The 14,562-nt window shown below is 42.5% G+C and overlaps 1 protein-coding gene across 2 annotated transcripts in view; it reads right to left on the bottom strand.

Moving 5' to 3' along the window:
• The window catches only part of LOC120737063 (mitogen-activated protein kinase kinase kinase kinase 5-like), a 48,913-nt gene that overhangs the window by 10,170 nt on the left and 24,181 nt on the right, over positions 1-14,562 (bottom strand). For both annotated transcript variants that reach the window (XM_040037511.1, XM_040037510.1), the window contains 16 exons: positions 12,308-12,398; positions 12,158-12,222; positions 10,415-10,470; positions 9,201-9,248; positions 8,664-8,706; positions 8,262-8,334; positions 5,354-5,485; positions 3,203-3,265; positions 2,922-3,003; positions 2,483-2,599; positions 2,316-2,397; positions 1,640-1,692; positions 1,298-1,344; positions 1,165-1,209; positions 721-741; positions 587-632 (listed from right to left, as the gene is read on the bottom strand). In XM_040037511.1, the coding sequence (XP_039893445.1) occupies positions 587-632; positions 721-741; positions 1,165-1,209; positions 1,298-1,344; positions 1,640-1,692; positions 2,316-2,397; positions 2,483-2,599; positions 2,922-3,003; positions 3,203-3,265; positions 5,354-5,485; positions 8,262-8,334; positions 8,664-8,706; positions 9,201-9,248; positions 10,415-10,470; positions 12,158-12,222; positions 12,308-12,398 (1,064 nt within the window). The remainder of the gene's footprint in view (positions 1-586; positions 633-720; positions 742-1,164; positions 1,210-1,297; positions 1,345-1,639; positions 1,693-2,315; positions 2,398-2,482; positions 2,600-2,921; positions 3,004-3,202; positions 3,266-5,353; positions 5,486-8,261; positions 8,335-8,663; positions 8,707-9,200; positions 9,249-10,414; positions 10,471-12,157; positions 12,223-12,307; positions 12,399-14,562) is intronic.

Below are 14,562 nucleotides of genomic sequence, written 5' to 3'. Positions count from 1 at the left end.
GCTGCTGCTCGCAAACAGATGATTTGAAGCGTAGGTGGTTGGAGTCTGTGCCCAATACGATCATGTCAAGGACATTCTGTGACATCAAACAGAGCCAAGAATAGAAAAAACTGTCTGAAACAGAATGTTTAAAGCAGCCTGTTATTTGTAAAAGAAACTCTGGCCATGTTTAATATGAACATCCATGCCAGTAACAATGTGTTTAGACAGAAAAAGGACAAGTATAATAGATCCACTTTAAAATATCCAGAGAGCGCCTCAGAGCAAGTTCAACAGGCCACTAAATAACTTACAACTGTGCTAGAGATCCAAAGAGAACCGAGAACTGAGTCGTGAAACAAAACTCTGACTGCATACATCTTCCACACAGCGCTGTCTATCTGTCAGGCTTTTAAATTTCCTCCTAAGATAAAATTTACAAAATAAAAACTATGTAATGGGTTTAATTTTGAAAAGATAAAAGGCTGGTATTAATAATCAGCATTGCGACTGATTTATTCTAACATGTAAGAATAAATAAACAAAATAACTCTTTAGCAGAAATCGCATGTTAAATAAACAACGAACAGCAAGCCTTAATAATCACCTTTGGAGGAAGAGGAGGCGGCGTTTCATCAGGCGGCATTATGAACCTGTCGGCAGAGAGAGTGTCGGTTCAGTCTGCTGCGTTAATGATGGGAATAAACTTCACATTAATATGCGTGCGTTTACTGGGCTTACCCAGGAGGCTGTATCGTCGGGCTGAGGACAGACAAACAGACAGTGTCAATGCAAATTCACTGAAATCACTGATTACTGCATACAGAGACAAACACGGCTTTTTGGTCCACCTCCGCTGAAATATGGTTGTTTTTGAGATATACAGAAGTACGTACTGAGATTATTGGTGCTAATTGGTTAAAGTGAGAGAAGACAACCACAGCAAACTTGTGAAAGTCCTGCAACCTACACTGGGTGACGAACAAATTTTTCCCACATGACCTGGAGGAAGATACGACTGTTTGTACCGGCCGTCACACAGACAATAATCTGTCCACTGAAGTCCATCAGTCTCTACCTCAGAGGACTAATGTAAAAAGCTCTTTGCAGTCTTCTCTGCAGTGGAAACGCAGACAAACAACAGTCTGTTCTTTCTCACTTAGGAAACTGTGTGATGTCTCTTACATGTCCACATCATCATAGTCGTCGTCTGATTCTGAGTCCTGGTCCCTGCAACAGGAAAAGAGCAGACAGGTGCAACATTTGAATAACATACTGGCTTTAATGTGACTGTGGGACTGATGTGCGATCTGCATACCCTGGTGGGCTCTTGCTGCTGTCACTCGATCCCATCGATGGCCTTAACTGTGAAAACAAAAAGCAGACCCAAAACCAGATTAGAAAGTGTGCAAATGTCCAGATGTACAAAAACCAGGAGCTAAAATGGGAAACATGTTCAGTTCACTGGGATGAGTACAGATTATATGATCAACATTCTGCCTCTTCTCCAGGTGTAAATGATCAGTTCTCCTTGTAACTGAAAGATCTTTATATAAATACATATAAAGTATGTTTTTAACAATGTACATATGGATGTAGAACTTGTATGCATGCATATTCAGCACATATAATGCACGTGTGCCCTCTAATATAAACTCACAGTTACAGTCGGTGAGTCGGTCTTCGTGGGCCTCTGAGTGTAGATCTGATTCACTGGGAAAAAACAAAAAACAAGAAACTTAAACATCATGAAGCAACAGGACTGAGACAGAGGATCAGTGAAACACTCTGTGACCACAGCTAACAAGGCAAAGGCCAAGAAAATTAAACTACGAGAAGCACAAACATTCACACGTCGGCCAAAGATGTGTTTCAGGATCTGTGGGAACATTTTATCAGAGGTCCAACTTAGAGGAGGTTAAGTTTTGATCCAAATCTGCATGATGACACTTTTGGAAGGATTCTTGACTCTTTTGAGATTTGTGAAAAATGGACATGTGGTGTCATATCTTCATAAAGACACAGAATGATAAGAACAGGAAGAATCCAGGCATCTCATGTTGATATTCTCAGGGAAATTTAAACCTAATCTGGATCCAGAGACACAGTAAATGCAGTGTGGGGGGAATTTTCAGCCTTGGTGGAGGTGCTGAGTCTTGGACTGCTCTTGCTTTTCTATGCACAGTATAACGTACCCAGCAATGCACTTCTTGTGAGTTGTAAATGTGCACATGTGTTTCTTTGTTTACCAAAGAGGAAATGATACCTGGAAGGGAATACTTGGGAACAAACGATAAAATAAAATATTTCAAAGTTAAATATATTTGTTTTCTTACAGCTTATGTCAGAGTTGGTTCTTCCCGCTCTGTTGTGTTTGTTGATGGACTGGATTCTCCTTAACGATCCAGGAACAATCACCTTAAATCACAGCAAAACATACGATTAACCCCAAAACATCCGAGGCTGGGACCGCCACACAGACAGAGAGCTTCATCAGTCTGACCTCCATCTCTTCATCGTCTGTGACCAGGCAGCTCTTCAGTTTCTCAGGGTGTCGGTACTTCTCCAGCAGGTCCAGGGTCAGCTCCTGGTTCAGGCACTGATGGGTCAGAAAGGTGTGCTGCAGAGAGCAGAGAGACAGACATCAGGACAAGCTAGCAGAAAAAGTGAGAAAGCAAGCGATTCCTCATGGTTTGAAACCTGCACCAGGTCTAACCGCGTATGACACAGGAAGTAATCATGGTTGTGTGATGGAAAAATCAAGAGGGAGGGGCTCATTTGCATGTGTAAAGGGTGTAAAGCTAGTGTGTTGTGGCATCTTCCACAACACATTGTATGTTTTGAGACTTTTTAAGGCGGCGTAGACATCGTGTGATCAGCCTGATGCAGAAATAACACAAAACGAACCCAAAGACAATCACGCGAGAGTGAGCGCTACTGACCGTGAGCATCTTGGTGGCGCTCGGTCTCTTCTTGGGGTTCCTCACCAGCATGGCCTTCACAAAGTTATAAAAATTGGATGACCTGAAGACGGGAGACATGTGCGAGGTCAAGAAAATACAACACTCGCTGCACACGCAGTATTTATAATGTTATCTGATGGGCAGAGCTTACGTTATGTTAATATATTGTTTAAGCATACAACGATTCAAGGCTGCACCTGATGATGACGAGCTGATTACATATAATGCATGTTTCAGTAGTGCTGCAGGCTTTTAGTTACCATTTCGACTTGTCCTTCAGTTTAGGAGGCTGGTAGCCGCTCTTGGACATGAGAAACAGCACTCTACAGGAGGAAACAGAGCACAGCATTAAAACACACAGAATGACTTATGGTGTGTTTGTTTGAGTCAGCTGAGGGTGTGTGAGTAACCAGGTACATGTGGGTGGTGGAAACACTCGATGTTTTCTATGAATGTCAGCAGGCGCACGCAGCACGCTCGGCTGTGTGTCCACATGCATGCCGATGTACCGAGGGGAAACATTTGAGGTGAGTGTCACGTGCACGCATGTTTCCAGACATCTTGAGAAAGACCTGCAGATCATTTTTATTGCACACGCACACGCGCGCGTGTGATTGCAACAAGATAACAGCTCAATGCGTGAAATCCTCGGTGCGTCTTTTATGGAATATTTTTCCTCCTGCAGTCAGTCGATACGCTCTGACTGCAGGTAAGCGGTGAGCTCTGTGAGAAACCTGTAAGATGTGACTGATACGACTGCGTGATGATACGACTACAAACCCACGATGATGAGATGTGAACCGGTCTAGTGATTCGACTCGATGACTTCACATCTCTCACTCGCCTTAACAAAAGAAAAAAGCACCATGCCTTTATCTTTAACACCAGCGACTTCCTTTCAACTTGGACTTTTTCAGCTTCCTCTGCTTTGCAGGAACCTGCAGCAGAGATGCAGACAGCCTCCTCTTCTTTTTTTTTTAAGCCTGCAACAATATTGCTTCTGGTGAAGTTCTCACCGATTAAATTGTTCTCTGAAAACTGTTTCTTACCCACAATGACAAGAGATATTTGGCCTTAATTTTTAGGAACAATGAGAAACATGCGAAGGCGTCTGTGATCCGTCTGTTTCAAAACGTGACATTAAACATACGCTGAGTCTTTTACTGCGGTGTTGGACTGTTTGTGTGAGCTCTACTGAGTTTGAGGTTCAGAAGCAGCTCGTAGTGAAGGATTTCCTCTCCGTCAATGAGCGCGATTAATATTTATTTCCATTTAGTTTTGAATTTTTTTAATGAATATAGTTTCAGTTAGTTTCACTTTGTTGTGTTAGTTTTTGTTGCTAGTTTAAATCCTTTTCTTATTATAATGTGTGTTGTGTATTTGTAAAATACACAACACACATTATAATAACACAAAGGTGAAATCTGAGAAGGTCAGAAGAAGCATCACAGCAGAAACGCGGCAGCAGACTCTCGGTGACATTTAAGTCTCAGCAAACACCGAAGCCTCGTCAGGCCGGGCTGTTAAATGTGACCAAAACTGAGGACATTATTTCTATATTTTAATTTAATTCGAGTTTATTTTCAGTAATATTGTGGTTTGATTTTTTTTTTTAAACTCTAGCTTTTGTTTTAATTTGAGTTATCGATGTGGACATCTGCTAAAGGTCTTTTACACGTGGCTTTAGTACACTACGATAACCTCGGTGCTTGCAGGATCAGAAGGTTTGAAATTCAGAGACTTCTGGTGAATTCACAACTTTTCCCTGTTAGAAATATTCTCTCAAAGTCAGGCTGAAACGATGCTGGTAACTCGAGTTTGCCAGCAGAACGAGGGTTCAGCCTCCAGGATGAAATAAGATCAGATATCTAACGCTGTCGATAGCAAATGGAAAAAATATTGCCTCTGCAGAAGCGTCTCTTCAAAGATCTGGTTAAGCAGGCAAGATGACTGCAACGTTTTAAGGCCTCAGCTGTAAGAGCAGAAGAGCATAATTTGCATGAACTGACCTTTACATACAAACCTGTGCATCAGGTGAAAACCGAGGTTAGTTATAGGAAAATAAAATAAAGAAGCAATAATGTGATGGAAATTGCATTGCCCTTAAATTAAATAAAGGAGAGGGACGGAGTCAGCAGAATCAGTTGGACCCGTGATGGAATAATCGGAATAACGTCTCAAATTCCTATTCTGCTCACAGATCAGGGAGTCAGGAAAGGGACTTCCTGTGTGAAATATAAACGTCTCCAGCACTGACCTGAAATATTGTTATGGTAGCAACAGGAAACATCCTTGATGTGGTTAAATAAATTAAAGATGGAGGCTGCAAGGCCTCGTAGTGTGTCTGTGTGTGGGTACAGCAGTGTACACGTGCTCGGGCATGTGAGTCGTGTCTTTCGGTGTGCGTTTACCTCAGTGGGTGGACATCAAACATTGGAGGCTGCAGCTCTGCCAGCTCGATGGCTGTGATGCCCACAGACCAGATGTCACAAAGTTCATTGTACCCGCCTTTAATCTCCACAGCTGCGACCTCTGGGGCCATCCTGAGGACAGGAGGGATACAGCAGCAAGTGTTTTTAACACAAATACAAAACAAAGAGGGGGAAGAAGGCGGGACGGTTACGGTGATACAGACAGACTGTCACTGTGTCAGGCTTACACTGCGCGCTTAATGAGAATATCTACCAAAATAATTAGTGAAGTGTCTTGCGGCTCCAGACGTTTGACGTGGGGGTTGAGTGAACCACATGGGTACACGGGTGGGTGTTTGCGGTTGTTAGAAGTTGCCTATGTAATTAGTAACTGCCATTACCACGAGGTCAGAACACCCACACGGCATAAAAACAACATTAAATCATCCAAGAACACTGCAGCGTTATAAAGGGCAAACGGTATAAAAGATTCTTGGCTAAAGCAGCATGAAGAAATGTCAGCCGTACGCTGTGCAGTGACTCAGTGTGGCCAGCCACAAGCTGTAGCGCCTTTTAATGGAACGTTAGACCAAGAGCTCAGAGCGGTCGGAAAGCAGAGAGGAGCGGAAATGCCGTAGCGAGACTAGCTCGAAAATCAGTAAATCAATTAACAATTAATCGTCACCGGTTTACATTCTCGATCGGACCTGAGCAGCGGCTGAGAAATGAAGCGCGTGCACGGCCATGCAGTTCCTCTAACGGCCACTGAAGGCTGGTTCCATGAGCCGGTCCTCATAGACGAACATGTTCAGAACCCGGTGCAAAAAGCTGTGCCTCTGCAGACAGAAACACATCTGCATTTTGCTTTACAGGCAGCGGTGTGATCAGTGTGGCTCCTTGGCTGCTTGGCAGGTGTCCCAAATGAGTCACCTGTAGCCAATCACTGTTGGCCAGGCTTCACCTCACCTAATTGGTCACTGAACTGGATCTCGTCGCCGTGTTTGTGCTGTTGCTTTTCTAATGCAGTGACCTGAATAATAATATAACTTGCTGTGTTGTACAGACCATCCAAGAGGTTTGTGCTTTATTTTTAGCAAATGAAGCTGTGGTACTTTATTAGCCCGTTACTCAGCACTAATTAGAATAGAATAGAACAGAATAGAATGCCTTTTATTGTCATTATACACATGCACAATGAGATACAGAGCATCTCCTACTCAGTGCAGACATGTGGGAAAAGAAAGGGGGGTGAGGTGCAAAGTTCTGCAGCACTATACACATATGAACACTATTCAAAAAATAGAAAATGTACAAATATGCAAATTGTGAAGAAAAAAATTGTGTTAAATATTTACAGTCTGGGTTATTGCATGTAAATTAAGTATTGCACAGTGGTGGTGGTAGTTGTGAGTCTGTGTATAGAGGGAAGACCTTGGGTTGGGGGTGGAGCTGTGTTGTCAGTGCATGTGTGAGTTCAGGGTGTTTCGGGCTTTTGTGAAGAAACTATTCTTGAGTCTGTGGGTCTTTGTGCTGATGCACCAGGATGGAAGCTGTCCTTGATGATGTTTGTATATCATGTAATAACAAATAGCTGTGCTGTTGTACTCATACAGGTTATAAATGCAGCTTAATAGCTCTAGTTAAAGTCGTAGCACTCCACGCTGTCCAGCTTGCCAACTCAGTGCACTGAGGCATGTAGACACGATTAACACGACCTGTTGAAGTTCAAGGTGATTTAAGTCGGTGGTCCCGAACCTTTGGGCCACGGACGGAGTCGTTTGGTACCGGGCTGCGAGAGTTGGGGCTCGGGTGTGAAATGTATGGTTTTCAGGGTTTTTATCGTTATTTTTTATCGTTAACTCGGTTTCCCTGGGTCTGTTCCCATGTGTTACGAATAAATCTTCTTTTTTTTTGGTACCGGTACTGGTTTTATTTTGTTGTATTTATCCGCGACACCTTACATATTTTCATGTGACACCGTGAAAATATTGTTGGACATATACCGGTCCGTGGTGCAAAAAAGGACGGGGACCGCTGATTTAAGTGACTCTGGATGTGCCACAGCTGTTTGTACCACACGGGCTGATCTGAGTGATTTTCAGGGATTTTCCTACACAACTATCTGCAGAGCTTACAGAGGAAGGGTCTAAAAATGAGAGCGTTTCCAGTGGCATCAGCTCTCTGGGTAAAAAAGAGTCAGAAGAGAATGGGCAGGCTGCTTCGAGATGAAGGAAGACAAAAGTATAACTAAGATACGCAGAAGCAGATAGGCTGCAGCAGAAGACCACAACCACCAGGTGTGAATTTCCTGTTGTTAGCTACAGTTCACACTGGCTCACCAAAACTGAACATCAGAAGATCAGAAAAACGTCGCCTGAACTGATGAGTCTCAGTTTCTGTTGTAAACTTCAGATGGTCGGGTCAGGGTTTAGCATAAGCGACGTGAACGCAGGGACCCATCCTGCCAGGGTGCTGCTGCTCATGCTGTGGACCTCTTAGTAGCATCTAAGCATCGTCTAAACACCACAGTCTACCTGAGTATTTCTCTTAACGATAACAGGGCACCAACTTCTGATGGTAAACTGGTTTTTCGAACATGACAATTAGGTCACTGTACTCAGATAAGGTGACCACACTCACCTGATCTCATGAGTCACCAGATCATCACTGACGTGCAGCCAACCAACCTGCAACTATGCGATGCTACGATACTATGTGAGGTCACGTGACGTCAACGTGGATTAAACTCTCAGGAATGTTTGCAGCACTTTGTTGAATCTATGACATGAAGAACTAAGGCAGCTCTGACCCAGGTCTAGAAAAGTGTACCTAATAAAGTGGTGGGTGGTCTAAATGATCAGTTTTGTAGTGGAAAGGGATAAAAGCTGAACGACGTCTGAGATCTTACCAATACGGCGTCCCGATGAAGGACATCCTGCGAGCGAGCGTGGCCGTGATCTGAGCTGAGATCCCAAAATCAGCTGCACAACAGAGGAAAGAAAACATCAATAAACGCCAAAATAACCACAAATTAAACACGTGTTCATATGTTTCAGTGACTAAAATGAGACTCACCAAGTTTATTTATTTCAGAGTTGCTGCGAAACGCTTCAAAAACTAAGAGCGCAATCTCTGACATGTTTGTGCTTTCAGCAAATCAGGTGAAAATTCAGAGATCTAATTCATGATTTGGTTCTTCAGTAAACACGACAGGGGAGATGTCGCTGTGAGAACGTCTCTTTTTGCGGTGAATGAGTCATGCTAACCATGCCGGTACAGTGCAAATCAGACAGTGCAAACTTCCACCTACCCAACTTGACCTCGCCCTGATCGTTGAGGAGGATGTTGGCACCCTGAGGGGAAAAGAAGGCGAGATAAAACATCAACACAAAAACATCTTCTTCTATATATTTAAAAAAAGTCTTCTTTACCCACTCAGTGATCTTTAACTGAACCCACACAGGATGGAAATAAAAAAAACACGCACAAGATTCATTCAGCTTCATTTAAGAATGTATTTTTATAGCGTCTGTTCTGACTAATATAGTTTATAGTTCCTAACTTTTGTCTGTTTGTTTTTTAACACGAAGAACTTTCGCTTTCTTTCAAATTACATCACTGAGCTGCTACGATTAAAATAATAATAATATTTTTTAGGACTACCATGAACCCAAATCTTAAGGACAACATTGGCCTTGTTTACATCTTCTTCTCTGTCACCGCACTGACCCAGTTTTTCCAGTCTGCAAGCTTCATCTGCTGAGGTCTAATGTGCTCTCCCACAAAATAAGCAACACGGGGGGAACAAAAAACAAAGAATAAAAATCTCACATCACATTTCGCTCACCTTAATATCTCTGTGGATTTTCCTCTCTGCATGCAGGTACTCCAGGCCCTGCGCACACACACGCACAACAAAATAAAAGCCTTTAATTTAACCTGATAACATTTACACTTGATAGACTCTGACGGGATTAAAAATTCCTCTAAATGCTCCAGTTTAACCATCAGGAAACCACTGCTGTGTAAAATGAGACTGGTGACACACTGTGTACAGTAGGACTGAAGTTACTGAAGTGTAGTTTCCTTTTTCAGTGTTGCATTTTGGAGACAGCCTGTGCACTCATTTCACACACTTGTGACGTTTGTCTGGTTTAGAGAACGATTTGTTTTATATCAATTATGTTGTAGCTCGCTGTCTACCTCGCAACGGTTGCAAAGAGGCATAACATATGATTCAAAGGCCCCACAAGGGTGAAAACTGTGGATATCTGTATAATTTTCCCGATGCCAGCAAACATTTTGATGTCTCTTCTCAACATTTAGAACAAAAAGAAACTGATGAAAATAAAAGTTGCTGTGAGGGAGGCCTGAACAGCTGATGTCTCAGTGAAAACAGAGGTCATACTGCTCTGTGTATGTGGGTTGGATGTCATGTGGTGGTCGACTCACAGTCATTCCACAACCCGATTAGTTGACAGTTATTTGCTTCCTGTATTTGGTGTGACTGAAAGGCTCCATCAGCATCTCTACGTTTAAGATGCAGTTTTTGCAGTCATACCGCGACCGAGTCTGACTGAACAAATGACGTCAATGCGTAATCCACGTCGGCTGGGACATCGCTCGGCTTCCCATCATTTATTTTAATTTGTTCTGTTTTTTTTTGTTTTTTTTACACAAGGCTTCATTCAGCAGTTAGATGAACATCCAAGTACTGGAACTACCCTTTTTTTCTTTTCCAAACAACTCTTTAATTCTTTAATCAGCATAACTGCCGCTGGCCTTCTCCTGCCATTAAAACAGGAGAAGCTCTCTATGCATGTTGTGGGTTGCCAGGTTTGCCAGCTTCAGGCATATGCAAGCTAAGCTGTCTCCCGTACCAGACAATGCATGTATTTTCCTCAGAGAAACAGAAAATACGAGGCTGCTGGGAGATGGTCAGAAAACCCAGTAAACACAAGTATTTACAGGTATGACTACTTAATATTTTTATTTAGTAAATGCACGTCAGCACTAAAGAGGAACAAACAGGAAACAGGAAATTTAAAAGAATGTGATTACCTGTAGCATCTCCCTGCAGATGTAGGCTATCTGTGGCTCGGACAGAGGACCCGTCACTGTGGAACATGATGCAGTTTTTAACATACAGATTCAAAACAGTCACAGAACAACGCAGAGCTGAAAAGGGTTAATTTAGCGATCATTTTTTATTCAAATGATTAAATTCAATCGAATTAAATTCAGGCTGCAGATTTAAAAAAGATATTTCTGGTTTTCAGAACATTTCTGACCAGCTTCACTACAAACAAGCACAAAGACACATCTTCAAAAAAGATATCACGATGCTCAGTGTAGGGAAACGATCTGAACTGTCATTTCCTTTTAAGATTTTTAATGCTTGCACAAAGACTTCAGTGCGCTGTTAACCACTGTGGATCTGTAGCTGTCACAGTGCTTCTGTATTCAGGACTGTTTTGGCCTTTCGTGCAGAAATGTGTCCTCGTTAAGAAGCAGAATAAACCCAGCTGCCTGTGCAGGATGTCTGAAAGCCTCAAGCTTTCACGCTCGTGGATCTTTTGTTGTAAATCAGCTATAACCCCGTTATAAATTGTGGTATTGTTAAGGCGGCCTCACACTCATATTTATAAAAAACTGCCCTCCTTAATCTTTTTAAAAGTGCTATTAAGGCGACTTTCAAGATGTCTGCAGGTTTCCTAAACCTTCGTGTATTCTTCGGTTGAATATTTTGGGTATAACTGGTTAAATATTCACATGCTATGTAAAGTATTGTACATGTCTGTGTGTCTCTGACATTGATGATGGTCAGACTGATTGTGAATAGCTTTCCATCCATCTAATACTTAATATTTAACACTTTTCTACTCTCACTTTAAGCCAAGCCACCTTTCCCCATTCACACTGCTCTTTATTCTCTGCCATAAAAAGCTTTGTACTCACTGCACACACACAAAATTGGGGGTTCAATGTCGTGCCCAAAGACAATTCAAGAAATCGAACCTGTGACTTTTAAAGTAGCATGAAATGCCCTCTAGCTCCTGAGCCACAAATGCTCATTGCAAATAAATATTATCAGTATTTCAGATTTATAATAAATGTAATCAGAATACAAAGACAAGCATCATGTTCGTGCTCGCAGCTCTGCTCTGCCCTCTGTGATGAATGAACCATGGCTGTGGCTCAGGAGGCGGAGCTTATCTAGTCCACATGTTGCTCTTTGGGTCAGACACTGGACCCTTTAGTTGTTTTCTAAAAGGTGCGTTGAAAGGCACTTCTTAGCATTAAGAGTTAATTTCAATATCTTTTTTTAATGTCAAACCCAGCTACTGCTGGTCCAACGTGCCAGTAAAGCTGGGTTCTCTAAGCACCAGTCAATTTTCCATCATCAGCTGAGAAAACCCCCAGAAGGACAGAGTCTCTGCACGCTGTTTTTCTTTAAACTAAAGGTTCATGTGGCTGTGTTTGCTGGTTAAAGACTCAGACGTTTTACAGTTTTCACTGTTCGGCTGCTATCTGTCCATTTACTGAAAGGGAAAATCACTGACACATGTGAACGAGACTCTCGCGCTGGCAGTTTTTATTCTTTTTTTGTAAAGCATGAAAGTGTGGGTGTGGGAAAAAAGATCCTCTTCTCTCTCTTTTTCCACACAGAAAGGATTATTGGGTCCGTATCAATCCACTCGCACAGGCAGCGATTATATCAGTTATCTGACAGTCGGAGACACTTTTGCATCTTATCACGCTCTGGTTTCCATCTTTAGCCCGACCTTGTGTCACATGACTCACCATGGTAGATATCCTGGAGGGAGCCTCCGCCGCAGAACTCCATACAGATCCACAGTTTGTTAGCTCTGCAGACAGAAAAGGAAGACCTGTGCGTTAACTCCGAGGTTAAGAAAACAGGAGGGAGGAAGGAACGAGAAACAGGGATCTCACCGAATGTAGCTGCCATAATATGCCACGATGTTGCGGTGCTTGCAGCTCTTTACGATGATGATTTCCTGCTGGATGATAGAAAAATCGTCCTCTGTGGGGTGAGACACAGAAGACACGTCTTTATTATCATCACCACCGCATTAGATGCAAACAGAGGTGCAGTCGGAGGGCACCTTTCATGTATTTTCACAGCCCTAATAGCACATTTTGGTTTATAAGTCATGCTATTGGGCTGGATCTGCCTTTATATTGTGCAAAACTGGCTGCAGGTGGATCATGTTTTGACCAAAATACAACATAAAAAATAAAGGGACTTGTTTTCTGCATGTGTTATGTTGCTTTTTGTACTGTTTTCATTTGCCTGTGTGTTTTAAACTGCAAATCATTTCCCTCTGTTTTTCTTTTAATATTTTTCATTTAAATTTAAATGTTTAAGCTGATACACTTAAATAATCAGTCTCATTTTTGGAGGTCAGACTAATCAGACATGATTTCCATCCGTTTGATGGAAAATAATGAGGATGATCATACTGCTGCCTTCTTTGGTCGCTGGTAGAATCTAACAGTTTCCTGCCTCTGTATGTGTGATTTATGTGTTTGCTCCAACTGCTGCGCCAACGATTTTGTAAAATTAAACCTCCCTAATCAAAATACAATGATGACTGGACGCAGTAATTGCACTGCATTAAAAACAAATTCAAGATCTTTGCTGCAACAAAGCTGAAATAATATTTATTATCTTTGTCCATAGCCGAGATAAAACATCTACAGCCCAGCAAAGATGGCTAAAACGCTGATGTCATCTCTGTGGTCCAAACTGGTCATAGTGCAACTGCAAAAACTGAAACGTACCAGGTGTAGACAGAAGGTCTTACACAAAGTGATCAGATAATAAAAATCAGGAATTAAATGAAACTTTTTGGTTATTAAACGGTTGTGAACAGACAGCCACACCATGGCCTCTCTAGGAGAGAACGTCCCAGCAAATTCACCCCAAAGTCAGTCATGCAATGTTCAGAGAACCTCAAAAAAACAACAAGACCATCTTCATCTCGGACTCTACAGGCCTCTGTTAGCGTGTAACAGTACAACCGTACAACAATTACAGCTTGTTTATATGAAATGCAAGAGAAAGCCTTAAAAAAGGCATCTGAACAAACCACAAAACAGTTGTGGAACAATTTCGTTTGGAACACCAACCACAGCACATCAGCACAAACACCTCATGCTGTCAACACGGGGGTGGAGGGCTGATGATTTGGGCTTGTTTACACTCACTTGACTTGGTCACCTTGCATTGAACCGTGAACTCCTTTCTATAGCAAAGTATTGGTAGCTGTCTGACAGCTAAAGCCCGGCCAAAATTGGGTCATGCAACAAGAGAGCGACCTCAATCTACAACAGAACGGCTGAAAATCAAAAGAATGAAAGTGCTGGAGTTAGAGCTGCCACGATTAGTCGACTAGTCGCGATTACGTCGACTATCAAAATCGTCGACGACTAATTTAATAGTCGACACGTCGTTTGAAGCTTTGTAAGATCCCAAAAGATGCAGGAGTAAGTAGTAGGATTTAAGAGTGTAATCACGGACTGAAACAGAAGATGGCAGCACTGCATGTACGAGGATGCCAGCTGTCGTTAAACCCCGAAGAAGAAGTAGCTCTGTCCGGTGTCATAGCTGTGTCCAAATTCAGGAACCGCATCCTCCTGTGCCTGCATTTGTAGGCCGATTATGTTACAGCGACACGACGAAGACTGTCCAAATTCGAAGACTCCGACAAATGCGCCCTTCATTTCCCCAGATTTGAGGGATGGGTCGGGTGTATCCTTCGTGGCCCAACCTATCCCAGAATTCATAGCGCAGCCCAGCTCAGTTTCCAACAATGGCGGCAGCTAGTTAGTGTTAATATTACTCTTATTATTCTTTCTGGGTCACAAAATAAACGTTTAACATATTTTCAAGCGAGAATGTAGCTGTGTAAACCTCAAATATCTGCTCGGTTTATCAAGACGCCACATGTCTGTGAAGGTTCTCAGTCATCCAGGTCATCGTTGTTGCTAGAAGACGTTTCACCTCTCATCCGAGAAGCTTCTTCAGTTCTAAGGTCAAATGGCGGAGAGTCCCAGATTTAGACACCACATATTTTCAAAAGCGCTCCGACGTTTTCGGAGACGTCTGTTACCCACTAGCTCGATAGCTAGCCGGGGTTCAAAGCTCGAGAATATACTCCAGTGGACCTCCGGTGGAGACTAAT

Source organism: Simochromis diagramma, unplaced genomic scaffold, assembly GCF_900408965.1.
Source record: "Simochromis diagramma unplaced genomic scaffold, fSimDia1.1 OVJJ01000463.1, whole genome shotgun sequence".
NCBI lineage: Eukaryota > Metazoa > Chordata > Actinopteri > Cichliformes > Cichlidae > Simochromis > Simochromis diagramma.
This window is presented reverse-complemented; position numbering and strand designations above follow the sequence as displayed.